This window comes from Ursus maritimus, unplaced genomic scaffold, assembly GCF_017311325.1.
Source record: "Ursus maritimus isolate PB19 unplaced genomic scaffold, ASM1731132v1 scaffold_15, whole genome shotgun sequence".
Lineage (NCBI taxonomy): Eukaryota > Metazoa > Chordata > Mammalia > Carnivora > Ursidae > Ursus > Ursus maritimus.
In genome coordinates this window covers 52518129-52534284 of record NW_024423897.1, presented here as the reverse complement: position 1 = coordinate 52534284, position 16156 = coordinate 52518129, and the positions used below count along the sequence as shown (strand labels likewise).

Genomic DNA, 16156 nt, shown 5'->3' with positions numbered 1-16156 from the left:
ACGAAGTGCAATTCCGTAGTGTGATGCCCCTGGCCTTTTGGAATCTGGTCCATGACTCCTTCTCCCCTTTTTCCCTTTGCTCATCACTGCAAGTTATGGGTTAAAAAGTGTACCACCAGGGGCGCCTGGGTAGCGCAGTCGTTAAAGCGTCTGCCTTCGGCTCAGGGCGTGATCCCGGCGTTTCGGGATCGAGTCCCACATCAGGCTCCTCCGCTGTGAGCCTGCTTCTTCCTCTTCCACTCCCCCTGCTGTGTTCCCTCTCTCACTGGCTGTCTCTCTGTCACATAAATAAATAAAATCTTTAAAAAAAAAAAAAAGTGTACCACCAAAATATATGTTGAAGTCCAAAGCGCCAGTGAATGGGACCTTATTTGGAAATAGGGTCTTTATAGATGTCATCAAGTTAAGATGAAGGTGGACCCTACCTAATCCGATAACTGGTGTTTTTACAAGTAGAAGGGAATTGAGACACAGACACACAAGGAAAACATCATGTGAGGACAAAACAGCAACGTGACACGTGCCTAAGCGAAGGAACATCCAGGGTTGCCAAGTGCCACCAGAACCCAGGAGAGAAGCATGAAATAACTTCTCCTTCGGAGCCTCCAGTAGGAACCAATCCCACTGACACCTTAGGTCAGACTTCTAGCCTGCAGAACTGTGAAAGAATACATTTCTGTTGTCAGTCCAGAGCAACCCTAGCAAACCAATACAATCCCTCACACGCCCACACTTCTGACACCCCGGTTGCTCACACCTTCAGACCCTTGTGCCTGCCCTTTCTTCTGAACGGGCCATGTTTCACTTCCCCACCTGCTTGGGTATGTTTCACTTCAAAACATCAGTTCAAGCACCACGTTCTCTGTAGGAAGCCTTCCCTTACACCCCTGACACCAGGTGAAGGCTCCCCTGACAGCATCCCCATGCTTTCTGTGCATAACACAAGCACAGCAAATCAATAATTATCAACTGTTAAGTTGCCAAATTTCTGATGAATGTTGCACTGCATAAAAACGACTTCAGCATTGATTTTGACAAATTCTTCCTTGGAACCCCAGGACAAGCACCCTTCCTGGCACATACCCAGAGGCTTGGACTTACATGACTGGCTTTTGATTGCTTGTGATGCAACAGGCCCCGCACTGCAGCGACTGTACTCTAGACAGACCCCACTGAGCACAGTTCCCTGAGGCCTGTGTATTCCCATGTTATGCACACCATCCGGCCCACGGAGGTCGTTCAGCAAGTGCCAACCGCATGCTAGGATGAACAGATGAATGGCACCAAGGGTTTACAGGAAGCCCCAGGGGACGAGGGAACACACAGTCAAACTAGAAGGGTCAATTTCTCAGGGAATTGCGGGTAAAGGGATGGATCAGGCACTATCTCCTGGCAGCCAGGCAAATGGCGTCATCCTCTCATTGAATGGCTTCTCTTGGGTTCCCCACAACCCCATGATTCTAGAAACTTTTTGGAAGTGTTTAAAAAAAAAAAAAACAGGTTTCCATCAAGCATGATGAGAAACGGGGACGATGATCATGCCAAAAACTTCTGAAAGCTGATTAAAACAATCCAGTCACTGAGGTAATTCTGTTTAGTGAAGGCGTTATTTTCTGAACAATTGGTTTCTTTGTTTTGTCGAATTTCTAAACAGCTAGCTTGGCATGCAAAACCATGAATGCGACACACAGTTGTGCATTCCTAATCATATTTAAACTAGTTGCTACTCAAATTTACACTTTGGAGATTAAGAAATCACACAATTCTGAAGGCAAATGGGGCCTGGAAGTTCGTTTTTAATCACTAGCTGAGTGCGAACGGATAGGGAAGCCACCCTTTGTACACCCCAAGGAGCTATTTTGTAAAGACAGTGGAGATTTAAGAGATGGCAAGTGCTGGCCAGCAATTAGAAGTAGGCAAACCTTGTCATGGAACTTGACGGTTTTGATATTGTCAAACACATTCAGCAAATGGGCTTGTATAGTGTGTGTGTCCGATGCCTGTCCCAGGATCTCCAAAAGCGCAGGGTCGGAGACGAAGAAGAACCGAGGGAAGCACAGTCGTTTTTTCTCCAAGTATCTACGTGGGGAGAGGCACAGAGAAACTGTATAAATACACAAAGCAGGCCTTTCTGGAAATAAATTCATCTGGATGGGAAAAGGCGGAAAGATCTTGAGACTATCTAATTTTCCCACATACTGTCAACGTCTTAGTTTTGTTTGATTCCTCATCTTGCCAAGTAGCGTGCCATATTCTGATGAGAAACAAAACAATTTTTTTTCCAGGATTGATAGAAGAATTTCTTCATTTTTGACAAGTGTAAGGTATACACTTGACTTCGTCTGGAAAATCTTGTACTTTCTTGGTGGGGAGCAGGAGCAATTACACACAGGGAGTTTGGGGGGGTTGAGGTTTGTTTGCAAGCATGGTGCTGTGTCAGCAAAAGGCTGCATCTCATTCTTGGGATTGTATCTTAAAGAAGGCAATGAATCCATCGCTGAAGCAGAAGCAAAATCCAGCTCTGAATACACTGTGGAAGGGGCTCTGGCACTGCTCTCTGCTCCAGGATTTACTGAAACCCAGGGAATGTTCCTGTCATTGCCCTGCTTTCAACTGTGCTTTCGTTTCTATATTTGCTTTATTTTATGGTGACTCCTTATGTTATGGATATATTTTTTTGTTATTTTCATATCGATACCTCTGTAACTTCATTTCCTTGCATATTTCAATATAATTATTGCAGTTTTCATTGTAATTTCTTTTTGAAATCTTACCAGAAATCCCTTTTACTCCTGTCTTTTTTTTTTTAATTTCTATTCCTTCCTTGTCATGTGTATTATTGTTTCATTCCTGTGTAAAATCATGGGGGAAATATTCTTATTGCATAGAGGCAGTTTCTCTTCATAGGAAGGTAGAGTTTTTACTAAGGACGGGGTAGACCAGAAGCTGAGCCAGCTGGCTCCCTTGAGGCCACACATGGGGAACCCTTGGCCGCCCGTACCTGGTCAAATGCTAGACCTGTGTGTCATTGAGTGGGAGGCCCAGCATGAGGGCAAGAGCCAAATTCCTTAAGACAAAAGAGAGGACTTTTCTCAGAGGCTGAAAGAGGCAAAGAAAGGAAGGCGACAGAAAGGTAGACTGTGGAAGTGAGGTGCCTCTAAAGTGACAAATGGACGAGGTTTCTGCATGTGATGCAATCTTCCTCCTCAACGTTGGCTCATGAAATACTCGGTAAAATACACTCTACAAATGATCATTTCGGCAATTTGGATTTATTCACTTTTGGCATGTGAAAAAAAGCACACAGTCTGGCCTCAGAGAGGGGGCAGGATAAGGCTGCTCATTTTCCTAAAGTCTTACTTCTATGCTCAGAGTGTTTTATGTTGTTTGTTTTAGCTTTTTGCTTTCCTTATTCTAAATAGGCCATTTTATTTTAAATATCCCAGTCCATCTTCTTCGTAGAAGCTTATCTTTACTCTTTATTGAGAATAGGGAATTCCCTATTCTTTATTCTTATTGGTAAGCATAAAAAATTCTTATCAATTCCTCCCCCTTACTTACTGCCCCCTTCAGAGTAACCTAGTCTGATTCTGTTGAGGAACCAGATAACATTGTCTATCCAGTGAGACAAGGATGAAAGGAGGCATGTGGAACGCGACGACCAAACCTCTGTGATAAAGTAGACAAGACAATTTCTTCCCGACCTGTCAGAAGTCCCTTCCTATTGATGCAGATCTTCATTGGCTGGGAAGAATGTTCTTTTGTGGAAACATTAATACTCCAGTGTTTATGCCAGAACTATATACTTTGGCCCATAACCTCTCGGGAACAGAATCAAAAGCCATGAAAAGCTCAGTAAAAACTGTGAATAATTTCAGAGTAGATTTTTTCCTCTGAGGAGTTATAAAAGAATGCCAGAATGCCAAGTGATGGAGTAGAGCATGATAAAAAAGAATGAAAAAGAAAAAAGAAAAAAAGGAGTGTATTTGTATGCATGAGGGTGTGTCTACAGTGGCAGGTGGGAGAGGAGGAAGTGAAGAAAAGTAACAAACTCAGCTTGGAAGTAGACCAGTGATACGATTCCTCAGCAAGTTTCTCAGGGGCAACTGAGTCCCGCATGATGTCCTTGTGATCCGTGCCCCTCAGCCTTTCCAACATGAAGAGCCCTGAGAGCATGGAACCTTTCTAATCCTTTTCCTCTTTCCCTCTGGCCTGACTCTGGTGGTAGACTGCACAGCCGTCAAGCCAGGTCTCCACCCAAGAACCCTCAGAGGTGCTACCACACAGCTGGCCATGCTGATCGTGATGGTTAAAAAGAATGCCACGTCATCAACCATTTGAAAAGAAAATTCCTTCTTTTGTCAAATATCCTTCAACAGTCACTTGACTTCGTTCAACAATTTTATGAAGCATATCAAGTCATTCATAACTGGGAGTGTATTTTTCTAAAAATTTATTTTGGAGGATTTGCTTGCGAGTGGTTTTGTTGTATACCTGAAACTGATATAATGTTGCATGTCAATTATACTTCAATAAAAATAAATTATAAATGAAAGCATGTGTAGTTAACTGTTTTTACAATATTACTATTTAACATATTTCTGCTCACATGATTCTTGACTAGCCAAAGGAAAAGAAAAATATCTGTTACTCTTGGAATTCACCCAGCCTCCATACACACGTGTGTGTGTGTGTGTGTGCGTGTGTGCGTGTGTGTGTGTGTGTGTACACCGATAGATATATGAAGCTCTCATTTCTATATAATCTTGACTACATGTGTACATTACATTGCTCATATTGTTCTTGGTTGCATGTAATGAAATATTTTGCCTCTTTGGTTGTTTATCCAAGAAGGAAATCAGAAGAGTTAGGTGTATTAATTTTAAAAAGCAGGGGCTGTATGAGAATGTTTACAAGATCTGGTTCCAGTGATGGAAGAAGCCCTAAGTCCTATTATTCCAACAGTAGGACAAATCCAGCAAGGGCTTGCCAAGGATGTGAGGCACCAAGCTACCAGTTTTATCTGTGCAACAACATCAGACGCGAACTAAGTTTTAGCAAAAGAAAATCAATATGCCTAATGCTGTCTAGTTCCTCGAGTCCTGTTCCTCTCTAGGATGCTAAGGGAGGTTTTGCCGGGCCAGTTAACTTACCCAGTGAGGGATTTCTGGCACATTTCCAACTGGTCCAGCAAGTGTGGTAATAGCTGCCCCATGGTCTCATCTCCAACACAGCACTGAACCACATTTGGCATTTCATGAGCCCGAGTCATAATCTTCACCCAAGATTTATCGATATTGGAAAAGCGCTTGGCTTCCTACAAGAATGAGGTGACAACGCACACTTGGATACATCTGTGATCTCAAGGACAGAGCATCTCACACACCTTCCCCTGAGGACAGATTTCTGACCAGTCTGGGTACCCCAACTATACATGCCTGAAATGTCACACGTGCTCTATTTCAATTCTCCTTCTCCATCCCACCCCCTCTCTTAAAGAAGGTACCCCCATTATGTTAACTAAAAGAAGACAGATACAGAAATGAAAATACAATATAAGACAGCTTGGAAGGGAAGAACACTCCCAACGGTTTTTGACAGTTATCTCTAAATAAAATGAATTTTGTGTTTTTCAAGTTTTCTACTCTGAGCGCTGTATATCTCAAAAGCAAAACAAACATTTAAAAATAAGATATAAAATTATGGGGTGCCCCGGTGGCACAGTTGGCTAAGCATCTGACTCTTGGTTTCAGCTCAGGTCATGACTTCAGGGTCCTGGGATTGAGCCCCATATCAGGCTCCCTGCTCAGTGGGAAGTCTGCTTCTCCCTCTTCCTCTCCCACTGCCTCTGACCCCACTCATGCTCTCTATCCCTCAAATAAATAGACTTAAAAAAAAAAAAAGACTCCCTGTGCTGCGCCTCTCCCGACCTGCATACTCTGTCTCTCTCTCTCAAATAAGTAAATCTTCAAAATAAATGAATAAAAATAAGATACAAAATTATAGTATAACCCTAACATTGTAAAATTTTTAAACATAGATTTTTTTTTCAAGAAAAAAATGGAAAACGCACAGATTACTTTGAGAGAGTAGAAATAATTTTTGTTTTCTTCCCAAAAACTTTCTATAGTTTACCAATAAGCAGGTACCATCAAACATGAGAGCAAGACACCCCACCCAGTTCCTTCAATATTGTATGTGAAAAGTTTCCACTCTTAGGTCCAATTTGAGATTCTCCTCCACCTGGCAAGAAGAAACACATGGCCAAATATAAAAGCCAATATAAATACTTAGAATTTCAGTGTGGATATATTTCACTGGTAGGTGAAAAATACGTTGACTAACAGATCTGTCTTCTATAATGAAATTGAGAACTCATCATGGGAAAGGTAGGAAGCCTGAGCAAAGAGAACACTCATGCTTCTAAGACTCAAGCCTATTGTTGAAACATTATAATTTTGCAAACAATTTAAGGTAATTGAATAAGAATCCTTGAGATTTGGTAAAAATGTTTTTTTATAAAAATTTCAAAATACTACACTCCATCTTTCCCGTGAGATGATTAAATTTGATGAGAGAAACATGCTCCACAATCTCAAGAAAAGGGCCTTTTTTGTTCTGGAGATTTTTCCTGCCTGTTTCCACCCCCCGGTTTTCCAGTGCAGATATAATTGGGTATATTGTACAGCGTGGGTTGTTTTAAACTGTCAGTAGTAGCAGAACAAATTATCCTCGCATTGTCGAGATAACAAACTCCATAATTCTACACTGTTCAAATTCTACCTTCAAATTACCTGAATTGTATCAATTATGCATGCATTCGTCCTCTGTTTTCTTAACCCTCTGTTTCCTACAAAATGGCACAGTTCTCTAGCGTTCACGTCCCTTCTTCTCCACAATTACTCTTCGAAAAACAGTTCAATGGCAACAAAAAAAGACTGGGCAGGGTGTGGCTGAACAAATATTATTGCATTTTTAAAGGAATTATTAGTTATTAGATGATTCTCTAAGTTAAAACCCTGATGAAATCCTAAGGAAAATTCTCAAACCTTGGGCAGCTGCTTAGCAATATCTCCTCCCACAAAGACAGCTTCTAGGTAAATCCACAAGTTCTGCACCATCATCCAGTTCTCAATGATGTCTGTTGAGTTGGAAAGGCACTGCACCCACTTTTGAATCTGGGCCTTGAATGGCATATTGTACCTAAAATGAAAAATACACTCAGTATTTGAGGGGTTTTTTTGGTGTTTTCTTTTCATTGGTATTGTTTTCAAACTAAAAGATTTTGTATCCTAATTCTTACCTATTTCTTTAGGACTTTGATTAAGTTGCTGGCTTTTTTTTTTTTTTTTTTTTAGTTTTATTTATTTAAGTCATCTCTAGACCCAACGTGGGGCTTGAACTCACAGCCCTGAGATCAAGAGTCACATTCTCTTCCCATTGAGCCAGCCAGGCACTCCCTGTTGCTGGTTTTTAAAATAATGCTACCAAGTCACAAATTCATCACTATTTATTGGACATTGTTTAACTTGTTCTTTCTTGATCCAGAGCACAGGGCGGTGGGAGAAGGTGTGTCATCTGAGGAGCAGATCAGGTGTGAGACTTGACTCTACCCAACTTCTAGAGTAATAAATTTTGAGTCATTGTTGCTACAGCCAAGAGAATGCTATCCTTTCTGCTGACCATCTGTGCCTATTCCAGAGACTCTCTCTGGTTTTTCATATAACATGGAGAATTACAGGGACACAGGACATCAAACAACTAATTCAATGTTCAAATATGACAATCCCTGCGATCTCTCTAGCCTCCCCTTTCCTGGGGCTCTTTCCAACTTCCCATTCACTCATGTCTACTCACTCATGTTTGTGTGTGTGTGCGAGTGTGGGTGTGTTAGGGCTTACACATCTGCGCAGGTACACTCTGAAAGCCACTTTTCAGTCTCTCCCACAGTTAACCTATTTCCCTTTTTTTTCTTGAGAAAGAAACCGATAGTGGTCTTGCAAAGTCTCTTCTCCTTCTCTTTGGATAGAGAACCCCTTTTTCCCCTGGACACAGAGCTGCCCAGTTACACTACTGAATTTCCCAGCTTCCTCTGCAGCAATGTGCAGTCCCAGGACGAAGTTCCGCATCAGTAGGTCTCAACCTTGGCCGTACTCTGGGATCATCCAGCAGACCTTAAAAACTACTCATGCCTGCCTGGGTCCCACCTCCAAGAGACTCTGATTCAACCAGTCTGAGATGTGGCCCAGGCAGTGGGATGTAAGTTCCCAAGGTGTGTCCAGCATATAGCCAAGGCTGAGAACCACTCTCCTGGATGAGAAGGGGCAGCACTGGAAAGAAGGGGAATTATGGAGGAGAAGGGCCACACCTGGAAAAGACAGAAAAGTGAGCCAGACAAAGCTTGGGTCCCCGAGGAGGACGTGGAGCTTCTCATCAACCCTGCAGATTCTTTTATGTGAGAGACACACAAACTTCAGTCGGACGCGAGCAGTGTTGTATGTGGTGCTTCCGTTACTTGTAGACAAAATCCTAAATGATTATGCTGTTCTCCCTCACTGATCCCTCTATTCTAACAGACTATGGACTTGAAGTCTTCTTGTATATTAGTCATATTTGTGAATAAAATTTTCATTCCCATAGTCTTAATTGTTAAACAGACTGTTTTAATATTCCACATCTTTCTGGGTTTTTTTTTAATTTATGCTTTTCACTAGAATGAAGTTCCATAGCAATGGAGGTCTTCGTTTTATTCATTCTTCTACCCATAGCACCTAGAAGAGCACAGGGCACATAGTAGCTGTTTAATAAACTTGTGTTGACTATGTGTTCCTCGCACAGCTCTTATCTGTGGATTCAATGTCATTGGTAAGGATAGTTGACCAATCCCTAACATAGATAATTTTTTTAAAGATTTTATTTATTTATTGACAAAGAGAAAGAGCACAAGCAGGGGGAATGGAAGGCAGAGGGAGAGAGAGAAGCAGACTTCTTGCTGAGCAGGGAGCCTGACTCAGGGCTTGATCTCAAGGACCTGGGATCATGACCTAAGCTGAAGGCAGATGCTTAACCCACTGAGCCACCCAGGTGCCCCACATAGATAATTTTTACTTAATTTATACATGTACATTTTCTACCTGCCTAGAGTGTGTTATTTTCCACCTATCCATCATTCTACTTGGCTTTGAGTCACAACCAAATTCATTAAAACTGGCAAATCCGAAGCAGTTGAGAGTCAAGGTTACCAATGGTCTAAATCTCTAAGATCTAATTTTATATTCCATATTACTCACTTCAAACACTAAAGTGTACCAAGTAAATGTGAAGAAGAGAAATTTTTATCTAAACAGTATTAAGGGGTTATTAATCCTTACATTAAAATTATTGATACACATATACCCACAGAATAGAGTGACATTTGAAAGACAGAATGCAATAAACTCCTATCTCAATGATACCCACATGCTACTCTATTGCCATGTATTTGAGAAGATGCTGGAGAACAAAAATTTATTTCGCAAGGAGCAAAAGAAAGCAATGAACCAAGGAAATGTTAAGTTCATGAGTCTAAGGCTCATGTGTCCAAAGCGTGATGGCTTTGCTGTTAAGGGTCAAACAAAAGTGTTAGACTAGTGTCGGTCTGTGCTGTTTTACTTCTCTTTATGAGTTCAATTCATTCTCCATCTTAATCTGTCATCTCATTAAAGTATGTACACAACTAAGAGTTTCTAGTCCACAGATGTTGGCACAACAATTTCCCAAGTAGAACGATTATTCTGAAACTCAGCCTAATTTCCCCTGGACTCCAGAGCCTGTCGAGCTGTCAGCTGCGCGGTGAGGCTTGTCAGCAGCAAAGTTGAAATGTTCCGCAAGATCCAAGTGGCTAATTACATGTTGCATTATTTTGTCCAGTTGATGGTCTCAGACACATCCCACAAATAGAGGATAATGAAATAAAAACAGGATTATACATGCTGTGCCAAAAGCTAAAATTATAACAAGGATTTTTAACGTTAAATAAATTGTACAGGGGCTATTGCTGCATTTTAAAAATGAATTTCCCTTAAAATGTTCGTTATGATGGTTCCTGAATCTCAGGGGTAAGACAGACAGACTTCCTACCTGTTACTCAGTAGGGAGCCCAGCAACATCAAGCTGTCCTCCATGCTGGCAATGATTTCTGAGGTGCTGTCTCCCCGCAAGAGGAGCTCTCCACGGGCTTTAAAGCTGCCAAAGGTGAATGCTTTGCTCTCCCACTCGTTCATCACCTGCTTCAGCTTCTGCTCAATGTCCCTCTCTTTCACAGCACTGATACAGATGTCCTATTAAAATTGCAAGCTCTCGTTTTATCACATGAAAGCCACACATCCTTCTTGAACAGTCTAGATTCAGCAAAGGTGAAGCTGAAGCACTATTTGCTTCATCCGTACCTTTCCATGCTGTAAAATGCAATGTAAGAAATGGTGCATGTGTATACAGATACACAGTTAGGGAAGGAGGTGAAGATAGAGCTATTACTAGACAAGAGAACCTTAATTTGTAAAACTTCCCATCAAACTCTTCCAGAAAGAAAGAAGACAGAAAAGATACGCAACAATGGAACACTATTCAGCCATGAGAAAGAAGGACATCCTGCCACTGGCGACAATGTGGACGGGCCTTGAGGGCATTAGGCCAAGTGAGATAAGTCAGAGACAAATACTATATGATATGTGGAATACATATATCAACTATACTTATATGTGGAAACCTGAGAAACCAAACTCAGAGTGGAATGGTAGTTACCAGAGGCTGGGGGAGGGAGAGGGAATAAGACAGATGTTTAAGGGTACATACTTGCAACCAGTAGATCAATAAGTCCTAGAGATCCAATACACAAGACAGGGATTATAGATAACAACACTATATTATAAATATTAAACTTCCTAATAGACTAGACTTGTTACCACCACTAGAAGAAATGACAATTATGTGGCGCAACAGAGGTGTTAGCTAACACCACAATGACAATCATGCGGAAATATAAGCGTATCAAGTCAATACATGATATACCTTAAAGTTATACGATGTTATATGTCAATTATATCTCCATTTGGATAAAAAACAGATAATGTAATAACCTTTTAAATTTTGAAACTCTAATCAAAGACTCAAAATTTAATGTGTCTCTAATTTAACTCTAGAGCCAAATCGATGCAGTACGAGAGGAGGAAATTAAATTATATTCTTATAACCCCCTAGCTGACTTTCCCATCATTCCCACTGGCCCTCCCCCAATCCTTTCTCCACACAGTTACCACAGTGATCTCTACAAAATGCAATTCCAACCCTGTCATCTCTGCTCAAAATACATCTCCCAGATGGCTCCCCATTGGTCCGAAGACCAAAATCAATAACACACCCTCGCCATGCTGGCGTTCCTCTGGTTTCCCAAACACACCTCACACCCTTCACACGTGCTGCCCCACCTGCCTGACACTGTCTTCTTTGCACTTTCCAAGCCTCTCCCTGCCTTACCGCACAAACACATGGACACACACCCCCAGCAGTCACGGACATGCACCCCAGCATTCCCTACCTTTATCACCCCCCCCACCACCAAACAGGTGGAGCCTATTACTATAGGCTGTCATAGAGCAGATACTTTTACTTCAATGGTATTTACCACATCTTGTAACTATACCTTTCTTTGGATAATTATTTCACTACAGAAATTATTTAATGATCTACGAATGCAGAAATGCATCTTTAGGTCCCCGACACTTAACACAGAAACTGTCATGTAAACATTTGTTGAAGGAATGAAGAGCTGAATGCCCAGAAAAGAGTTTTAATTGTCTTAGTATGGTTTACTGATCCAACATCCCATAATGTAGGAATACTATCAAAATAAATCCCATGGGACCATCCAATCCCCCCCCCCACCACCACCACATCATGCTTTCTACCAACTGTACCTCTATTTCCTCTTTGTATTTCAGAAGAGGTGCCTCCATGATATTTCTTAACTTAAAGGTTTCATTCCCCACATCCAGACTATGCCCAGTGAGAGCAGCTATCCTTTTCCAGTGCCTCTCCATCATAGCCTTACTGGACATGTGCTCCAGGAGCGGGCAACATTCACTGAAATCATCAATGGTCTTCTTCAGATCCAAGAAAGCCTGCCAGTCCTTCAAGGCCCGAGGCAGCTTCCGACACCTGCAAAGTGAAGCCACCATGAGTGGTTATTCAAAGATGAGCCTGGGTATATCCTGTCCAAGACTGCCTGCTGGCATTTCTATCAAAAACAGTCATTTTGAATACCTACCACATTTTCATATCTCATGACTCAGACAATATCCGTTGATATAACATACTTCTACATTATAGAAAATTATTCCTCCCAACCAGGAAAGGTTTTTTTCCAACTCCCTCATAAAAATTTACTAGGAATGAAAGGCATTATTTTAAAAGATAGAGGTGCCTCCCAATTCAACTCAATTCCACAAACAGGTATTAAGAGCCTTCTAAGTACAAAGCACAACAGAGTGTATCAGGCTGTCAACCGAAAAATGTACAACAAATGACCCTCTATTTTCTTTGGGTTCAACACTTAAAAGGATGTAGAAAAATCAGAGGGCTCTTGCTTTTATTACAGGAAGTCATCTCACATAATCTTCAAATGTTGGTAAGTGTAATATAAATAGAGATCAGCTCTCTCCAAGATGCGGAAAAGTCCCTGACCAGATTCATCCAGGTTTAAAGGATATGCTCGTCTCACCATGCACACACAGGGCTAATTAATAAATAGTGTCTGGCAAGGGTGATGTCAACAGACAACAGCAATGCAGCACGATGTGCTTTCAAAACATCTGGGGGTGAGAAGAGAACTTGACAGCCTATCAAAAAAGAAAGCATTTGAGATTCGATAGCTCTGGGCGTGCTAAACATTTCATTTCTCACCTGTTCTGAAACTCTGAAAGTTCGTTGTTGATTTTTTCAATATTCACTTCTGACCAAAGGATATCATGATAGCTGTTTACAGTTTCTATGACGCTGTTGTACAGAGTGTATATTTTCTGTAGAAGATTTAATTGCTTCTTTATTTCAAGAAGCTGAGGATACTGAGTAACTGGCAACCCAAAAAGCTCCTCTCCTCCAGTATAGGTGATGTATTTCCGGTAGATATTATCAAATTGATTCTAAAGAAAAGACAAGTGAAAACTCAACAAGATGATTTACACATGAATAAACATGTAAATGTCAAAAAAATTGGAAAATAAGCAAATGTGGATGATCTATGAGCACAAGCAAGCAAGAATAGTAAATAACTATAGCTAATTACATAGAAACTAACTCCAATTATAATCATCCCAAATCACATTTTTAAAAATATTCCACAATAGACCTTTCTATATTAAGGGAAAAAAATGTACGTATCTAAAACACATTAAGGTTTTGGTTGTTTAGAAGGTCAAAGAAACCAAAAAGATTACCTGAAACATGATAAGCCTATCACTGGCTTCCTGGGGTTTCAAGCCAGTGGCCATTGGACCATTCTGAAACAAAAAGTTAAACATAAAATAGAATGAAGTGTTGCCTATGGACTTTATGAGCTCAAAGTATTTGCACATCAAAGTTAGCTTTCAAGCATGTCACATCAATGACAGGAAACTTCATTTTTTAATTGTAGAAAAGGACTCAGGAAAGTGTCTCGTTTGGAAATTATTTCAAGTCTAAAAATACCACAACTTCTAAATAATACCAAAACTTGTAAATTTCAAGAAATTTTGAAAATTAAAAACAATTACTGTTCATTTCTTAAGTGACACAGGCAAAGAAGGGTCAATAAGCCCTCTATAGGAAGCCCATATAATGTCTAGTTTTGAACTAAAACACTAATGCCACAAAACTCACAGATTTTACCATTCTCATATCTATTTGTAAAGTGACCTATAACCGTAACATTCCTAACATTCTTTCCTACATTAGAACACCTTCAATATGTGGGTTTCTGTGCTTCTTCATCTATGAAGTTAGTGTATGGATTCAATCTCATAACTTTATTAACTTTGTGGTTTGGTGTGTTTTTCCTATGTAATGGGCACAAACTGTACCCTTCACTCTACATATTATCTTCCTGTAGTATATTATAATTGGCTAGAAATGGGTCTTATTATACAACATATTCCCAGTAGAAGAGTTGGCATTAAAACTCATAAATGAATGACTAAAACGTGAACTCCATCTGTCTTGTCCACTTTGTGTCTTCAGCACCAAGGACAGTGCCTGGCACCTGCTGGGTACTCTATGTTTGTGAACAAAGGAAAGCTATAGAAGGAGGACTGTTTTAACCATATGTGAATAGTATTTGTCTACACAAGTTTAGAAAGCTATCAAACCACCCCAGGAACAGACCAATGATATAACATGGACAACACTTTTTAAATTCCTATTTCTTAGATTGTTTCCATGAAAATAAAATTTCCACTCCTAGGGAATTTCATTAAACTTGACATACAATCTTTAAACACTTTGCATGCTCTGTTCACTCTTCCCCAAAAATACAAACAGAAAAAGCTGGAGTTGTACCAAATCATAGTCCAAGTAGAACTGGCGACAGTCCTGGAGGAAAACCTCCACGGTGCTAATAAGTTCCTTCCTGAAACTGGGCTGCAGTGAGACTAATTCATTCTGAACTTCGCTGGCACGTGCTAGAAGCTTCTCCCAAGAATAACGCAGAGTATCAACTTTGTCCATCTCTTCCTTTGCTATCAGAAGCCCGTATTTGTTAAGCAGGGCATAGGATTCCTACACAAAAGAAAGAAAATTTAATTTCTGCCAGTCGGATGCATAAATCTACACACTCATTTATTAAAACATTTTTCAAAGCATTAGACTGGAAAAGATCAGAATGTTAGGGAAACTTCCTAGAGAGGTCTATGATTCTTCTTGAAAACCATAAAAGCTCAAATGAGCAACTGAGCCCCTAAGCTTTGGTTTCCTCATCTGTAAAATCAGGCAAATTCCCTGGCTGTTTCACAGGATTTTTGCAAATATCAAAAACAGCATTTTAATTGAATTTAGAACACTATAAAAACTATAAATCATTACACAAATAAAAGGTATTTTTACTTAGGTCCCTAAATTGTATTTCCAGACTTTGAAATTATATCAACTAAATGAAAAGTGTAAAATAATCTAACTGCTAATATTACGGTTATAAAATAAATCAGGGTTTTAACTCTATCTCATTTCATTGTGTTGGTAAGAGGTTCCAATAGTAAGATACAAGAGGGAACCTGTGTATCAAAGCCTGAGCCAACTCATTACACTCAAGATGCAAAATCCTAGACTACTCTCTTGGCTAAAAGATTAAAATTGGTTTTCATGAGAAAGGATTTTCCCTAAATATCCCTGCCCTACTTTCCCACCATTAGTTCTCCCCATACAGGTAGAATGAATGCCTGATCATTAATTTGGGGAAAAGACTGTTGATTTGGGCAAATCTAGCCCAGTGTCTTTCTCCCTCTTTCTTCTTCCACCTTGAATGCATCCCTCTGGTCTGCCCCCCAGTACCAATAAAGAAAAGCAGGGTAACAGAGGGGCCTGCAGCTTTCCAATGCTGCCTCTGATATGTGAGTTGGTTCAACAATTCTGGGATATAGTGTTCACAAGTGTGACGTGTATGGATTTGGTAGTGTGTGTATGGATTTGGGCGGTAATGGGAATACGGGAGTTGTACACTAAGCCCCATTTTCCAAATAAGTTCTATCAGGAATAAAGGTTTTGATCTTGATGCCAGTTAGGTGTTTGTTTGATCTTGACTACTTGACTATAGTTTTGTTTGAATTCACAGACAGGGGTAAACGGGTGTCAGTCACTGGGCCTCCTCTTCAAACCCCCCGCGATGCTCCTGGTTCTACACAAAGCAGGGACTCTTAAGCTTATGTTTCAATTCCCAAGAAGGGTACAGTGGACCATATGATTTTCCTGACTCATTGATTCATTTTCCTGGTAACTGGACATTTTCCAAAATTCAAAGAGGGATGCAGAAAATAGGACTAGTGTACAATCCTCACCATCAGAATTTAAGTCCAAACATTTAAGTTATGGTGTGATAAAAAGATATTTTTTCTAGTATTATTTTAATGCTATAATTATACTGATCTCATTTAAA

General features: G+C 40.4%; 1 protein-coding gene across 2 annotated transcripts in view; it reads right to left on the bottom strand.

Moving 5' to 3' along the window:
- Positions 1-16156, bottom strand: part of DNAH5 (dynein axonemal heavy chain 5) — a 209694-nt gene that overhangs the window by 130377 nt on the left and 63161 nt on the right. For both annotated transcript variants that reach the window (XM_008689897.2, XM_008689898.2), the window contains exons 25-32: positions 14569-14787; positions 13473-13535; positions 12940-13178; positions 11955-12195; positions 10120-10319; positions 7050-7203; positions 5154-5317; positions 1923-2079 (exon numbers count right to left, since the gene is read on the bottom strand). In XM_008689897.2, coding sequence (XP_008688119.2) covers positions 1923-2079; positions 5154-5317; positions 7050-7203; positions 10120-10319; positions 11955-12195; positions 12940-13178; positions 13473-13535; positions 14569-14787 — 1437 coding nt within the window. The remainder of the gene's footprint in view (positions 1-1922; positions 2080-5153; positions 5318-7049; positions 7204-10119; positions 10320-11954; positions 12196-12939; positions 13179-13472; positions 13536-14568; positions 14788-16156) is intronic.